This window comes from Trachurus japonicus, chromosome 9 (genome assembly GCF_045865225.1).
Source record: "Trachurus japonicus isolate A0001 chromosome 9, Traja_1.0".
In the NCBI taxonomy this organism is placed as follows: Eukaryota; Metazoa; Chordata; class Actinopteri; order Carangiformes; family Carangidae; genus Trachurus; species Trachurus japonicus.
The window spans coordinates 2,242,295-2,258,660 of record NC_140915.1 but is presented as its reverse complement, the minus strand read 5'-3'; the positions used below and the strand labels follow the sequence as shown (position 1 = coordinate 2,258,660).

At 53.0% G+C, this 16,366-nt stretch overlaps 2 protein-coding genes and 1 long non-coding RNA gene across 3 annotated transcripts; all 3 read left to right on the top strand.

Annotated features, from left to right (window-relative positions):
• The first annotated feature begins 9,062 nt into the window (after positions 1 to 9,062).
• Positions 9,063 to 10,081, top strand: LOC146980500 (uncharacterized). The gene is made up of 3 exons (XR_015036626.1): positions 9,063 to 9,217; positions 9,534 to 9,605; positions 10,017 to 10,081. It is a non-coding gene; the product is annotated as an uncharacterized LOC146980500 (long non-coding RNA).
• Positions 10,082 to 11,166: 1,085 nt separating this feature from the next.
• LOC146980499 (uncharacterized) lies at positions 11,167 to 13,348 on the top strand. Its single transcript, XM_085787974.1, has 5 exons — positions 11,167 to 11,376; positions 11,661 to 11,885; positions 12,013 to 12,556; positions 12,673 to 12,885; positions 12,975 to 13,348. Exons 1-5 carry the CDS (start codon positions 11,167 to 11,169, stop codon positions 13,346 to 13,348), a joined length of 1,566 nt encoding a protein of 521 aa, XP_085644100.1.
• Positions 13,349 to 13,411: 63 nt separating this feature from the next.
• On the top strand, positions 13,412 to 15,366 carry LOC146980498 (uncharacterized). Its single transcript, XM_085787972.1, has 5 exons — positions 13,412 to 13,652; positions 14,040 to 14,288; positions 14,380 to 14,657; positions 14,718 to 15,052; positions 15,151 to 15,366. The coding sequence occupies exons 1-5, from the start codon at positions 13,621 to 13,623 to the stop codon at positions 15,364 to 15,366; spliced, it is 1,110 nt and encodes a 369-aa protein (XP_085644098.1). The 5' UTR covers positions 13,412 to 13,620.
• The last annotated feature ends 1,000 nt before the right edge of the window (positions 15,367 to 16,366 follow it).

Sequence of the window (16,366 nt, the reverse complement as noted above, 5' to 3'; positions counted from 1 at the left end):
GGCGCTATTGAGGCATTTAGCCACGCCCATGGGAAACAACTCTGTCCGCTGAAAGAGCTCACCATTCTTGACCTGTGTATGAAATTTCGTGAGGACACGACTTCGTTAAAGCCACGAAAAAGGCAAACGTAATTGTACGATAAAAAATCGTCAGTCGCCGCGGCGGCACACGGACGCCGTTCGTCGTATCTTCACAGCGTTCATAATGTAGCTTCAGCAACTGGTTCTGCATGTATTAGAAGTGGAATGAAGTTGATCGGGTGAAGTATGGATTTTTAATGAATTTTTGCGTACTTCCTGTTACCACCGGGGGGCGCTATGAGCCAGGCAGGAAGTCGATACATCAAAACGTTCAGGGAGGAGCCATCGTCATGTCCTTTGAATTTCAAGTGGCTACGACTAAGTATGTGCGCGTGAAAGGCAAACGTAATTTAAATTGGGATGATACACTTTCGCCGCGGCGGCACACGGACGCCGTTGCTCGTAGGGTCAAAGTGTTCATGATGTAGCTTCACCATCCGGGTCTGCATGTACTAGCAGTGTAACGAAGTCGATTTGGTCAACTACGTATTTTTAACAAATTTTTGTACGTTTCCTGTTACCACCGGGGGGCGCTATGAGCGACGTCGGCAAATAATATGTCGGATCGTTCAGGGTCTCGCCATAGATTTTTGCACCAAGTTTGAAGCGTCTACGATCAAGTATGAGGGCATGAGAGCCGTTCGTATTTACATGGCGAGCACCGAAACAGTCGCCAAACTTCGGGGCACGCCAGAGGCCAAGCGCTTTGAGCTACAGACCTGCGGAGCACAAGATAAGCTCAGCTAGGTCTGACGATGTTCTGAACCCAATTTGGAGCCGATCGGGCGTAATCCCTCGGAGGAGTTCGTTTTGCGTTTACAAACTTTGAAGCAAAATGGCCGACTTCCTGTTGGGTTTCGGGCTTCGCTATAAGGCAATTTTTTGTTCATCTTCCATTGATAAATAAGTGTGGCGATTTTGGTCCGCTTTCATTAACGTCATTTTTTTCCCTATGGGTTTTTGGCAAAATTGTAGGGGGCGCTATTTAGCCATTTGGCCCCGCCCAAATATGACGCTGGCAAATTATCAAATTTTTCGCGAAGCCCCACGAGGCTACAAAGTTTGGTGAGTTTTCGTGCATGTTAAGGGGGTCAAATTAGCGATTATATGTTCGGGAGAATAATAAGAATAATAATAAACATTTGCATTTCGGGGAATTTTGCGCCAGGTCACTTGAGTACTTGATTACTTGGTTGGTTACTTGTTGTTATTCGTCGACTTGCACGTCGACTTATGTGGATGTCGAATAACAATAGGGACCTCCCTGGGTCGTTGACACAGGCTCGGGCCCTAAAAAAACAAAAAATGTTATGTCAAATTGTTAAATTTTGAAAATACTGGAAGAATGTTATGTCAAAAATGTAACATGCAGAAAAAATGAATATGTGAGTATTGGGGGCGGGACTAGATAAGCTTTTGCTTCTCCCGCTTTCCCTTTCGGTCATGTGTATTGTATTATTGGATTAAGATGATGTGTGATGATGATGACTAATTGACATGCCCGAAATGAACCAAATAAATAAATAAAAAAAAACCCTAACACTGAATGACATCCCTGTCTCTAGCCAGAGTCCAATTTTTTGAGCTCCCTGCAGATGTGGCAGGACGCTGAGCTGCAGCTATGACTGCTGGTGACAGCTGGTGACAGCTGCATTACCAGTTTTTGTAGTTTGTATATAGTTAGTTGACTATAACTATAACTATGACTATGTAACTTTTGAGATTTTTTCGGACATCCTGACAGGAGAGAGTTGCAGTAGTCCAGCCTAGTAGTGATGATGAGTGATTTTTGGGTTTGTTTGTTGTCCGTTTCTGTTTTTTGCTGCTTGCTTGCAAAACAAATTGCCCCCAGGGGATAATAAAGATATCTTTGACTTTGACTGCATGCATGAGATGATCAGAGGGAGGTGGTCGGATTCAGGGAGGTGATCAGAGGGAGGTTGTCGGATTTGACCTGTCAGCTGTCACTTTTGATGGAGGGAGGCGATCAGAGGGAGGTGATCGGAGGGAGGTGGTCGTATTTGACCTGTCAGCTGTCAGTTGCGATCCCATCTTCCTGATCCAAGATGGAGATGAAGACAGTCATGTCAGTGTGAAACATTTTTATTAAAAAAGGGGTCAAAAATGTCTGAAAAGTTTTCTTACTGATCATCCTCTTTCTTTTCCACCCCCAGCTGGTCAGTCTTTGGTCTAATGTTTTTCTGCCTCCATCCTGCAAAGAAAGAGAGGAAGAATGAGAAGAGTAGAAGTGAAAGAAGAATGAACGAAAGCAATCAGGGAGTTCAGTTTCCCACATCATACGGATGAAGCAGCCCTCACCTGTAGCACATGTCTCTGTCTGTCATGTGTCTTCACAGGTGACTGGGTGACACCTCTCAAGCACTCTCAGCCAATCAGCTGTCAGGCAGTGGGAGGAAAGAGACAGTACAACTGTAAAGAAGTCGGACACTCCCAGTTACATGGAGTAACTTTCTGTGCATCCACTCGTGTGGCTGGAGGAGCAGCGGCAGGCACATCAAGTGTCTTTAAACGTGTTTTGGGGTTTTTTGTTTTGCAGTGTTCAGTGTGAATTGTATTTAAATACTTGTGTGAACAATTTTCTATTAAAAAGTACCTTATTCTTATTTACACTGTCATGTCCTTATTGTTGCTTTAACAGCATCTCACACTTGGTACCTGGATTGGTTCCTGGGGGGTGGGGGTGCCGGGGGGGGTTAGAGGCAGAGCTGTCCATCTCCTGGGTCGTTAGGGTTACGGGGGCTCCTCCATTCAGGCAGCAGGGTCTGGGTCTATTCATATTACAAAGATGTGTCAGGGTGATCAGCTGGGACGAATGGGTCATTAACAGTGAAGAATGCAAGCCCCCCCACCCCCCACTCCCCAAGTGATGTGTGTCACTCTGAACACACCATGTGACAAAGCCAAAGCTGATTGGCTGCCTGTCACTGGTCTGTGACAGGCTGGTGGGTCACATGACTGTGGAGGTGTCAGGCTGTTCGACCTGTCACAGACAGTGTGTTGATCTGCTGTTCCTGTCGGCTGTCACGGGGGGGGGGGGGTGGTGGTGATGAAGGATCATCTCTGTTAATGTTCACGAGTGGTGGAGGAGATGATGATGGTGATGGTGGTGGTGGGAGGAGGTTCTCTCTCCCTCTGGTGGTGGTGGGTTACCTGGGTTACCTGGGTTACCTGAGCTTGCAGGTGGATCGGGGAGAGGGGGGCTCACTTACCGGAGGGTTTCTGGAGTTCTTCTTTCTGGGGGGGCAGGCTGTGGAGTAAGAGGTGGAAAAGGTCATCAGAAAGAAAGTCTTAAGTATGAATCATGTAACTACCATGGAGAGAGACGACGTCACTGTGGAAAACGAGAAGGAGACAAACCTGTGAAGCAGCCGCTGCTCTCTTCATCTGCAGCCGCTCCTCCACCGATCTGCCTCCAACCTTGGTGCAGTAGTGCCCGGGCTGGCTGGAGGGGCTCTGCTGCTGTTTCTTCCTCCGTGGCCGGTGGCAGGGCTACGGTCAGCGCCACCTAGCAGCGCCGCTATGGCCTGACTGATGGAAACACATGACAGATATCAGACTGTGGACACGCTGCTCTTCTGTGGGACCGTCAGAGAGTTGGTGTCAAACACACGGCTCTTACCACTGCAGGAGGGTCCGCTGGTTCACCTCAAACAGCTGGATGGGTGCGACTGCCAGGAGGTCTCTGCAGGTGTAGATGTTGTCTCTGATGACAGTGCAGTCCCTCCTGACAGCCGACCAGCGACTCACGTGGACCCCCACGATGGAACGGCCCTCGCTGTGGATCCGGCACAGCCCCAGGAAGATGGCTTCCATCAGCCTGGTGGCGTCCGGGGACTGTGCCGCCCCCGCGCCTTTACCCAGGAACAAACTGCACACAGAGAGAGAGGCAATGAGGCTCTGTGGTCCACGCCCCAGTCACATCACATCCACAGCAAAGCAGTTTGACTTAACTCACCGCGTCACGCTCTCAGTGCCAGCTGCTGAGGTGTGGGGCCGCCTGGTCGTAATCGGCCCCGCACGAGACGGTCCTGGTGGCGCGGGGGGAAGGAGACAGCCGCCTTGTCCCTGTCAGACAGCTTTGTCCACAGGGCGGCCATCTCCCTCACTTGAAGCTGTGTCACGTAGGCCTGGTGACTGTCTGCAAGTTTATTTGTCATCTGCACAGCAAGAGAGAGACAGACACACACACACATTATGTAAGATGTGTAAATATAAACACACACGTAGGCTGCAACAACGACACAGATCACAGCTCACCTTCTTTGTTGAGTCCATCTTAAGGATGGATCCGAAGATGGACGTGACCCTGGCCTTCGTCTCCTGCAGGCGCGTGCAGGCCTCCCTCACGTAGACGGACAGAAGCCAGGACACACAGGGAACCGGGTGCATCAGCGGGACCACCACCGCCCGCTGAGGCGCCGCCACACCTGGAACCCCAAACTTGCGTAGCACGGAAAGGTAGCTCGTCGACCGCGACATCCACTCTGTGGTGTGCTGCTCCATCAGAGTCGCATGGAGGCGGGAGGCACTGTTCCCCAAAGTGCGCTCCCTCATGTGCCCGATCACTCTTATCACACGACAACCTGAGGAAGAGGACGACAGAGAAGAGCAGGACAGCAGGGGGATGAGAATAAGTGTCAGTCAGTCAGGGCAGATCAAAGTGTTTGTGTGAAGTAAAAGGTCTGGTGCTTACCTGTACGTGAGGACAGCTGGAAATTTGGCCTGGTGTGCCGGGTCCAGCTGTCTTAGCGGCGGCGGCGGCCTCTCGGTCCCGGCCCAGCACATATGCCTGCAGGCTGCGGAGTCTGGTTCCTGGCACCACAGACATGGTCCTCACCCACTGCACATAGCTACAGAGCGACACGGGGGCAAGGCAGTCAGCCGACTGATCAACACACACACACACAACAGTGACTGGATACTCACGTCCGACTCTCCCTGCTGGCAGCTTCGTAGAGGGACTTAAAGGTCTCCTTGGGGTGAGCCCCAAACCCCACCGGCTGCTGGTCCATGCCCCTCACCGGCCGATTCAGCTGAACCACTGCCACCACCTGGAGAGTAGAAGTAGGAAAGTAATGTATTCATCCAGGGCATTTCAAGTCGTCCAGCAGCTAACAACAACAACACATGACATGACATTAAAAAGAAAGGTATGATGAAATCCTCACTTCAGGGAACAGCTGAGGGCAGGCGTGGAGGGCAGCCTGGCCGCTTCAGGCCAAGGATGGAGGGTCAGGTCGGAGGCCACCGACGCCACCGTGGCCTGGCGGCGGAAAATCGGACGGTAATCCATCCTAAAAAAAAAGAGTGAGAGCTGAAAAACAACATGACAGAGGGGGCCAGCATCCTTTAAGAACAGTCGGTGGCTCCAAGCAGATTAAACACTGTGACAGCACTGCCTTTAATGTGCGTCTGCTTTGTGAAACCTGTCATGCACACTGTGTTGGGACAGTAACTGTCATGAACTCCAGAGCGTAGAACTGGTGGGCACAAATGCACAACACAGTAGGTTCAGACAAAAAGGCAGGTTTATTACCAGGCAGGGTTCGATACACGGGCAGGCAGTCAGATAGGCAGAGGTTTCCAAAATCGAGAGGCAAAAGGCAGGTCAAAGGGGCAAGCAAGGTCATACACAAAACAGGCTATGGCTTGGACTATGATATAAGCTGGGACGAGCACTGTGAGGTACAACAAACTGGCAACTAGACTGTGAGACACACAAGGTAAAGTACAAGAGGTAATGGGGGAAGATGGGAAACAGGTGGGGAGAACAATCAGGGAGCAGGTGTGACGGGACGGGGGAAGGGCGTGCAGGAAGTAACTCTACAACAGAGACAGAGGGTTAGTGATTTCAAAATAAAACAGGAAAGACAAGACATAAACATGAAATGTGCAAAAGCAAACAGAAACTTGACAGACATGACAGTAACTTCTTCATATGTGAGTGACAACCATCAACTACAATACTTTTAACTGTTACTGTACATGAATAACAACAGAAGCAACGTTTAAAAGAAAAAAAAAGGCTAATCCATAAATAAATATCAAATGTGCTGCATCACACCAGAAGCAACCCGAAACATGTCAAATACAATGTAAATATGTAGAGAGTGATGCGTTACTCGACGTTTTGTGTAACCTTAAGCGTTTGAACAGAGGGTTAAGTAACTTTCAGCACAAGTGACAGTGGCGTTGGTGGGGGGATGGGCGACTACACAACCTGTGTGTCTCTGCTTGGTGAAACCTGTCATGCACACGGTGTTGGGACAGTAACTTCTTCATATGTGACTGACAACCACGAAGTACAATACTTACTGTACATACTTACTGTTACTGTAGGCTACATGAATAACAACAAAAGCAACGATGAAAAAAAAACACGTCAAATCCAATGTCAATATATCAAATGTGCTGCATCACAACAGAAGCAACGTCAAACGTGTCAAAAGTGCCGCATTACTCGACGTTTGGTGTAAAGTTACATGACGTTTGGTGTAAAGTTACGCAACATTTGGTGTAAAGTTACACGACGTTTGGTGTAAAGTTACATGACGTTTGCACAGAGGGTAAAATGACTTGGAGCGAGCTCTAGCCTAGCTATCGCCGCACCGTTGGCCCCGAGTCCAACACGATGAAAATACTCACTCGGTATTACCAAAGTCCTTCTAGGCATACATATAGAACGTCTCTGGTATTATATCTGAATTACTTCAACGTTGTCGACCAAGACCCCGCTTCACGTGAAGCGTTCCTCATTTTTGTTTATTTTATGAGAAACGCTTCACGAATTTGAAATTCGTTAAGCATTCCTCATCCTGAGGATGACACGCAAATTCGTGAAGCGTTCCTCATTTTCGTTTATCTGCGTGAGTTGTATTGTTAATTTACAGTTATGTACAGTTTAAAAAAAAACAAAAAACGTCAAAAATCTTTGAAAATCGGCTCTGGCCCGATTTCAACCAAACTTCTGCGTTGGGCTGCAGTAGCGGAGCTCCGCCACAGGGGGCGCAGTGGGCTGGGAGGGAGGCAGCAGCCAGAGCTGCTCTGATGGAGTCTCAAACTGTACATAGCAACAAAATTGAGACAAATACACAAAAATGAGGAACGCTTCAAGAATTTGCGTGTCTTGCGCCTCGGAGACAGGGTTCTTCTCCCCCTGCAGACAGATGGGGTGTGCTCCCATTGGTCGACACCACACGCTTCCATTGGCTACTACACATGCGCAGCTCCACATACACAATGCATGGGGGGACAAATGAGAAGCTCTCTCATTGGCCCAAACACATGTACCGCGGCTCCGCCCCCCTGCACTGACAGACCCAGGTAGACGAAGAGCGATCACTCCCAGCTTCACCCCCTACGGAGAGTGACGAACGGAGTTACGGAGCGAGCGAGCGAGAGAGCGAGCGAACGAACGAACGAACGAACGAACGAAGTAAGTACTTTAAAAAATATATTTATATATATGTATTTCAAGTGTTTTTCTCCGGTTAACGAGCCGGTTAACGAGCCACCGTAACAGCGGTCGTGTGGCCGCTTGTTAGCCGGGCGATACGGCTCCGTATGCGGCTGCCCGGCGGCTGGCTGCCCGCCGGCCGGCCGGCCGGTCGGTCGGTCAGGTCTAAATTCACGGTCATAGTCAAAAAATATCTGAATCATGTGTGTTGGAATAATATGCAGATTGTGCTTTTTATCATGTTCAACACTTCGGCGACAGTTTTGACAAAGTTAAGTTATGTTTTAGCTAGTTAACCGACCGTTATCATATTTTCCCTCCTCAATTAATTTATTCCCTCCATTACTTTTTCTTTTTTCCCTCCGTTTCAACCCAGCGCATTGCACAGTATATCGTGAGCTTTGAATTATACGTTTTTATCGGTATTTTATTTTATTATTTGCCTTATTCCAGTAATGTCGACGTTACTGCATGTTAGGTAACGTAACGTTATGTCACTGTGTTGCTCACTCGTCTGGTTTCTTCTGGTTTTCAAATCTCATCTAAGGTCAGTGTGGAGATATAACGTTAACCTTATGCCCATGATATATTATTATTATATATATTATATCTGGCTGGATTTGATCATTTTAACGTTGCTTCTGTAGTGATGCGTTCATGTTTCATATTCATATTTCTGTACAGTAAAATATTATAGCTGGTTGACACTCACATGTGAACGACTTAGTGTCCCAGCAGTAGCTATGTGTTCATGAGAGGCTGATTAAAGACAGGCTGTAATCAGTGGGGTTAAATAAGTCAGCAGCGACATATTTATGATAAACATCTGTCATAGCAATGAGATTTGTCATTTGTCAACCCTTTCTGTGCTATTTGTGTCTGTAAAAATAGGTACAACAACAATACTATACACTAAAACCTATGAACTAATAAACCCATGCATCATGTACTGTATATCTGCATCATATATTGGTCACCTCATCTCATGTTGTTTTTATGCTCTCACTCTTTTTCAGAATGGATTACCGTCCTGTTTTCAGGGTCCAGCCCACCACCTCGGAGCTCACCCTCCAGGCTTCACCTGAGGCAGCCAGGCTGGCCCAGGCCTACCGGCAGAGGTCAGCCTCGGCAGGCCCGGTGAAGAAGCCCGAGGTGGTGGCGGCCGAGGCCAGGGCCAGAGTGGTGGAGGCAGGCGGGGACCCCCGGTGCCCCAATCTGGTGCTCTGTGAGAGCAAGCTCCAGTTTGGCCAGTACCGGGGGCAGACTTTCAGGTGGCTCCTGGCCAACGACGTGGGCTATGCGGCTGCCGTCGTGGCCTCCCACCTGAAAGAGAGGGAGGGCGGTGACAAGTCCCAGTCGCCCCTCGCCGTACAGAAGGACGCCCTCACCACCTATGTCCGCCTGTTCCCCGAGGTGAGAATTTCATTGTAGCTGTTTCTAACTGTCCAGCTGCCGGGCGGCTTGAGTTTCCCTCCTGGGGGGGTGGGTAAAGTATTGTTGTATTTCTACTCTACAGGTGGTGGCGGTGGTTCAGCGGACCCGGATGCGTGAGGGGTCTCTGTCGGTGAGGGGCATGGACAGTCAGCTGGTGGGGTTCGGGGTTCACGCCAACCTAACCTACCAGTCCCTCTACGAGGCTGCCAGCAAGGAGAGTCGAACGTGAGTATCCCAGTGTGTGTGTGTGTGTGTGTGTTGATCAGTCCGCTGACTCTGTCCTGTTGCCCCCGTGTGTCTCTAGCTATGTGGAGTGGATGAGGGGCCGCATCACCAAGCCTGGGTCCAAGTTCCACAGCCTGCAGGCGTATGTGCTGGGCCGGGACCGAGAGGCCAGAGGTGGTGCTGCCCTCCCCCCGGCCCAGCCTGGAGCACCTCCGTCTGCAGGCTCTGGTAAGGTCACACCACGAAGCCAGGAAGTCACTTCACGATTGACAGACATATTTGCATGTAATTATTTCACACACACACACACACACAGGTGCTGGAGCAGCGGGCCCAGAGCTGACGGATGCAGAGCTCCTCACTGCAGCCATGGAGGTCGACTCTCAGCGTGAGCGTGCACACACACACACACACACACACACACACACACACACACACACGCCTCGATTGCCTCCGTATTATCCTCGTCTGAAGCGTTCCTCATAAAATAAACAAAAATGAGGAACACTTCACAAATTTAAAATAAACAAAAATGAGGAACACTTCACGAATTTGTGAAGCGTTCCTCATTTTTGTTTATTTGCCTCAATCTTGTTATAGAGAGCCTAAGCGGAAACAGGAAGTAACGGTCACCATGGGAACTCAACTCTGAAAAACTCGCCATTCAAATGAACGGGACTGAAAGTTTTATTTCGTGATCCGTTTGAATTGAGCCATGAGAAAAAAATCTGTCCTCTACCTGTTGTCAGAAAAGGAGAGATGTGTCAGTCAAAGCAACAAATGTGATTGTGTTTGACAGTGAGCAGCAGTAGCAGGGACGCCCCACCAGCAGCCCTCCCTCCTCCCCAGCCTGTCTCCCCCCAGATGGGATCCAGCCCAGCCGCAGCCCCTGGACCCTGTCCGGCCCCTGGAGCCGCCGCTGGAGCCCGTCCAGCCCCTGGAGCCCGTCCAGCCCCTGGAGCCCGTCCAGCCCCTGGAGCCCCCGCTGCAGCCCCTGGAGCCCGTCCAGCCCCTGGAGCCGCCCCTGGAGCCCCCGCTGCAGCCCCTGGAGCCCGTCCAGCCGCCGTCGCAGCCCCTGGAGCCGCCGCTGCAGCCCCTGGAGCCCTGGGACCCCTTGCTGCCGCCGTCGGCCCGCCTTTGTCCTCTGGCGCTGAGGTAAGAACCATACATACAACCTGTGTGAGGAAATGTTTGTCTGTGTGGAATTGCAACTGAATCTTTGTACTTATTGAGACGTTTTGATGGTTGCAGCTTCTGCCTCGCGGCTGGAGGCAGACGCTCCCGGAGGAGCAGCAAGGCTGGGTAGGCAAGGCTCTCTTCACCAGAGGCGCTGGTGGGAAGTCTGTTCTCACCAGTGAGCTCCGCCTCTGGTGGTTCCCCCCTGGAGAGCGACCCTTGTACACCCAGCCGCCCGAGTCACACCACGCCTTCTTCCAGAGCCGGTTTTGTCTTTGGATGCCCTACAAGATGTGGGCATACAGGCTTGTGTGTCCCTCTTGTAGGCACCGGCTGACCGGCTCTGGCCTCTACAAGACCGTCCGGAGGGTCTTGGACACGAGGGGATGGTACTTCATGGGCACGGAGTACCTCGAGTGCACCTCGTGTCAGAGGAAGTTGTCGGCGTGGTCGCACCACATCCTGGAACAGCTGGACCTGTCGCACCAGGAGCAATTTCCAGCTGTTCTCACGTACAGGTAAGCAGCACCGGCTTTACTGCGTGCGCATGCACACACAGACTCAAACACACACATGAGCTTTAATCTGTTAATCTGACTCACACTTCCTCTCATCCGCCTGCTGTCCTGCTCTTCTCTGTCGTCCTCTTCCTCAGGTTGTCGTGCGATAAAACTGTGATCGGGCAGATGAGGGAGCGCACTCTGGGGAACAGTGCCTCCCGCCTCCACACTACTCTGGTGGAGGATCACACCAGAGAGTGGATGTTGCGGTCGATGAGATACCTCTCCGTTCTTCGCAAGCTTCGGGTTCCGGGTGTGGCGGCGCCTCAGCGGGGGGTGGAACTCCCGCTGATGCCCCCGGTTCCCCGTCCGGCCTGGCTTTTGTCTGTCTACGTCAGGGACGCCTGCACGCGCCTGCAGGAGACAAAGGCCAGAGTCACATCCATCTTCGGGTCCATTCTGAAGATGGACTCGACCAAGAAGGTGAGCTGTGGTCTGTGTTTTTGCAGCTTGTGTGTGTGTGTGTGTGTGTTTTCCCTCCTCACTGCAGGTGCTGTGAGTGGCTCATCACATCCGGGCCCTGTGAGCTGAGGCTACTAATTTGGTTTGATGTGATTGAATAACTTATTTTGGACAGATGTCTGGTGTTTTCTCCCTTTTTTTGTGACGCTCTGAGCCAGTTCTAACAGTCTTCTCTTGTCCTCTCTCTCTGTCTCTCTCTCTGTCTCTCTCTCTCTCTCTCTCTCTCTCTCTGTCCTCCTGTGCAGATGACGAAGAAGCTTGCAGGTAGCGCTGCCGGTACGGCCGCCTGGGTGACCAACGTCGGGAATGAGCACGGACAGGTGTTAATGTCCGTGCTCACCGACTCCGAGGGTGACGGACTGTTGCCCATGGCGGCCGGGTTAATGCAGCGCTACCGAGAAGCCGGAAAGGCCCCTCCTCAGGTCTTGTACGTGGACCGGGACTGCTGCGCCGCCCACGGGCAGAGCAAGGTAACTCTTATGACGAGCTCTGGTTGCTCAAGTGTAGATGTTTAAATATCAGTGTCAATGAGATTAATGCAATTGCACACTGTCTCTTATTAAACCAATAAACTAAACTAAACTGTGTTGTTTCCAGGTCTCTGCCATGTTCGTGGAGTGGCAGGAGCTGGTGGTGCGGCTGGATGTGTGGCACCTGATGCGACGCTTCGCTCGGGGTGTCACCACCGATGCCCACCAGCTCTACGGCCTCTTCATGGCGCGCCTGTCTCTCGCCATCTTTGAGTGGGACAAAGATGACGTGGCGCGCCTGATGGAGGCCAAGCAGTCCGAGGAGGGGAGGGACGCCCATGTCAAGCTGACGGGCAGGGAGATGGCTCGTCACTGCCGCCGTCGCACCAGAGGGGCCCAGGACACCGAGCGGCTCCTCCAGGAAGTCCTGGACCACTTCCGGGACGCGACGGACACGTTGGGCGTCCCGCTCATCGACCGCGACAGAATGGAGGTTATCTGGCAGACGCAGCGTCATCACCTGCCCTGTATCCAGGACCCAGCGGGGGTGGAGCTCTACACTAAGACGGGGGAGGTGACCAGGGGAGGCATCATTCTCCCCGTCTTCCGCTGCGCCAGGGGCTCCACCTCGCTGGAGTCATTCCACCTGCACCTGTGCCGCTTCATCCCAGGTGAGAATCACACCTTTTACTGATGTTGTTTTTTTCTGTGGTCATTTAGCAGCTCACAGTGCCTGAACTCCTCTCTCTCTCTCTCTCTCTCTCTCTCTCGTGTGTGTGCATCACAGGTACATCTGCGAATGCGCTCCATTTCCAGGTGTACCTGCTGGAGGGCCTGGTCAGGTGGAATGAAAACAGGGGCAGGTCTGCAGTGGAGGGTGCAGACAGATCGACGCTGCTCTGCCACAGTGCCCGCCTGCAGCACGGTTTCAACCAGCTTACCCAAGAGCTCATGGGTCTGACGCTGGTTGAGACATACACCAAGCCCAGCGAGTACACAGGTGAGCTGAGGGGGAGGAGCTGGGGGGCAGGTGCACCTGCAGGCGGGCAGGCCCAACTCTTCACATCCGTCTCTGTCTCTTTCGTTCAGGAGAACTCATCGGGGTGGAGTATCTGTACTCGCAGACGGGCCTCGTGCTGCAGGAAGATCCTGGGGATCCCGACGCTCCGGATGGGACGGACGAGGGCGAAGATGTGTGGGAGGAGGACCAGCTCGAGGCAGTGGACGAGGGATTTGGGGAGGGGGACCTGGCCTCCGACCAGGTGCTGCAAGAGCTGCTGTTCCCGCAGCAGCCTCAGCCCCCGCAGCAGCCCCAGCAGCCCCAGCAGCCTCAGCCTCAGCCTCAGCCACAGCCTCAGCCACAGCCTCAGCCCAGCCAGGCCTCGTCGTCCCAGTCGGACCCCAGGGAGGAGCCGATGGAGGAGGAGGAGGAAGCCGTAAGTATTTTTTCAGTGCAAGTGTAGTGTCTGTGTGTGTGTGTGTGTGTTAGTTAACACTTTTGTCTCTCTCCCAGGATGTCATAGGACCAGACGGGTACGGAGGGTACCAGCACACCGTCCGTCTGGCCCAGGCCCTCGTGAAGCTGCGTCACCAGGCCTACGTGACGCAGCTTCAAGTGAGGGAGATAGCCGCCCTGTGGACAAAGCTGTCTGACAGGGACAAGGCGGCTGTCTCCTTCCCCCCGCGCCACCAGGGACGCCTGCTGCAGGGCCGCTTTAAGAACAGGCGGCCCCACATGGCAGCCATGGGGCAAGAGAGCGCGTCCCGGTGAGTGGAGCGTTGCTGCCTGGCCATGTCTCTCTCTCACTCACTAATTGATGTTACATGTCTCTGATTGAAGAGCACTGTGTGATTTATTTTATGGTTTTATTCTGTAACACAAGCATAGACGGAACATCAGATGATTAACAACAACAACAACACTAACGGTTACAAACGCTACATTCTTACGCACTCTACGTCAACCACCGATATCCGTTCATTCCACACACACACACTAGCACAGACATGAGAGGAAAACAATTACAAACTGGGAGGTGTGTGTATGTCGTGCTCATGTGTAGTTTATATGTGGCCATCTTCATAATGCCACATTGACAGCTAATGGACAGAGCCTCACTCACTCTCTCCCCCTCCCTCTCTCTCTGTGTGCAGTTTGTTTCTGGGTAAAGGCGCGGGGGCGGCACAGTCCCCAGACGCCACCAGGCTGATGGAAGCCATCTTCCTGGGGCTGTGCCGGATCCACAGCGAGGGCCGCAGCATCGCGGGGGTCCACCTGAGTCGCTGGTCGGCTGTCAGGAGGGACTACAGTCTCATCAGAGACAACATCTACAACTGCCGACACCTCCTGGCAGCCGCGCCCATCCAGCTCTTTGAGATCAACCAGCGGACCCTCCTGCAGTGGTAAGAGCCGTGTGTTTGACACCAACACTCTGACGGTCCCACGGACGAGCAGCGTGTCCACAGTCTGATATCTGTCATGTGTTTCCATCAGGCACACGAAGAGGAGCAAGGCACTGGCGACCTCCGAGGTGGCCGCAGCTCTGCCACCGGTCACGGCCGAGGTCACGGCGGTGGAGCCCCTCCAGCCAGCCCGGGCTCTGCAGCAGGGACCGGCGCAGCCCGCCAACCCCCTGCAGCACCACCTGCCGCCGGACGCCTCTGGCATGGCCGTGACCCGCCGCGGCCCCCTGGCCCCCGCCCTTCATCGGCTCCTCTCGTCCCCCGGTGCCACTGCAGCTTCCTCCTCCACATCCTCCTCGGCTCCAACGGGTGCAGCCGCTGCCTCCGCTGAACCCTCCCTTGCCTCCACCTCCACCACCAGCGCTCCAGCCCCCGCTGCCGCTGCCGCCGCCGCCGCCACCGCCACTGCCGCTGCAGGTGCGCCTCCCACCACCACCACAGGTGCGCCTCCCACCGCCACCACCAGCAGCTGGGAGGCGAGGCTGGAAGAGGAGCGGCAGCGGAGGAACGCAGGACTTGCTGCTCATTTCCAAAAGGTGAAGGAGAAAAGGACATTCTCCACCTTCAACTGCCGGCTCTGTGGCCAGCCGAAAACCAAACAATATGGTCACACCCGGCACGGAAATGAGCAGTACTGCGCCAAGGTTGGAGGCAAGTCAGCGGAGGAGTGGCTGCAGGAGAAGCAGGCAGCAGCTGCGTCAAAGGTACGTCTTCTTCTCTTTGTCCACAGTGCTGTGATGTGGTCTCCTTCCAGGGTTGAGCTCTTCTTTATGACGGCATTTTTCCTCCTTTTATTCCACAGCGGACCCAGCAGCGAGCCACTCTGCCGGCCCCCCCTCTGCTGCCATCCACCCAGCAGCACACCACCCTGCCGGCCCCCCCTCTGCTGCCAGCCACACAGCAGCACACCACCCTGCCGGCCCCGACCCAGGCCGTGACCCAGCAGCACCGTGGCAGCTTGCCCCCCCCTCCTTACCGGAGCATCAGACCAAAACAACCAAAACGCTCCGGTAAGTGAGTCCCTCCCTTTTCCACCACCACAAGTGGACACACTCCACCACTCCACCTCCGCCACGCCGATCACCAGCACAGGGGCAGGTGCACTGCCTCACACCATCACCACCTGCGCACCTTCCTCTCCATCACCACCTCCTCCTCCATCATCACCATCACCACCTCCTCTGATCACCACCACAACTCTCATCACCATCACCACCTCCTCCTCCTCTGATCACCACCACCTCTTCCATCACCATCACCTCTGATCACCACCACAATTCTCATCACCATCACCACCTCCTCCTCCTCTGATCACCACCACCTCTTCCATCATCACCACCTCTGATCACCACCACAACTCTCATCACCATCACCACCACCTCTCATCACCACCACCTCTGATCACCTCCTCCTCCTCTGATCAACATCACCTCTTCCATCACCACCACAACTCTCATCACCACCTCCTCCTCCTCCTCTGATCACCACCACAACAATCTCTTCAGAGATCATCTCCATCCCACATCCCACCACCACCAGATCTCATCCAGCATCAGAGCTGAACTCATCCAGCATCAGAGGTGATCAGCATCAGAGGTGAACTCATCCAGCATCAGAGGTGATGTCATCCAGCATCAGAGGTGAACTCATCCAGCATCAGAGGTGAACTCATCCAGCATCAGAGGTGAACTCATCCAGCATCAGAGGTGATGTCATCCAGCATCAGAGGTGAACTCATCCAGCATCAGAGGTGAACTCATCCAGCATCAGAGGTGAACTCATCCAGCATCAGAGGTGATGTCATCCAGCATCAGAGGTGATCAGCATTAGAGCTGAACTCATCCAGCATCAGAGGTGATCAGCATCAGAGGTGAACTCATCCAGCATCAGAGGTGAACTCATCCAGCATCAGAGGTGAACTCATCCAGCATCAGAGGTGATCTCATCCAGCATCAGAGGTGATCAGCATCAGAGCTGAACTCATCCAGCATCAGAGGTGATCAGCATCAGAGGTGAAC

Bases quoted from the DNA above. Each gene is read 5' to 3' on its own strand.
- LOC146980499 (XM_085787974.1), top strand. From the start codon at position 11,167: ATGAGATACCTCTCCGTTCTTCGCAAGCTTCGGGTTCCGGGTGTGGCG. The intron at 11,886-12,012 runs GTAACTCTTATG...TGTTGTTTCCAG, and splicing joins CCGCCCACGGGCAGAGCAAG to GTCTCTGCCATGTTCGTGGA. The intron at 12,886-12,974 runs GTGAGCTGAGGG...TCTTTCGTTCAG, and splicing joins CAAGCCCAGCGAGTACACAG to GAGAACTCATCGGGGTGGAG.
- LOC146980498 (XM_085787972.1), top strand. From the start codon at position 13,621: ATGGCAGCCATGGGGCAAGAGAGCGCGTCCCG. The intron at 13,653-14,039 runs GTGAGTGGAGCG...CTCTGTGTGCAG, and splicing joins GGGCAAGAGAGCGCGTCCCG to TTTGTTTCTGGGTAAAGGCG. The intron at 14,289-14,379 runs GTAAGAGCCGTG...TGTTTCCATCAG, and splicing joins CAGCGGACCCTCCTGCAGTG to GCACACGAAGAGGAGCAAGG.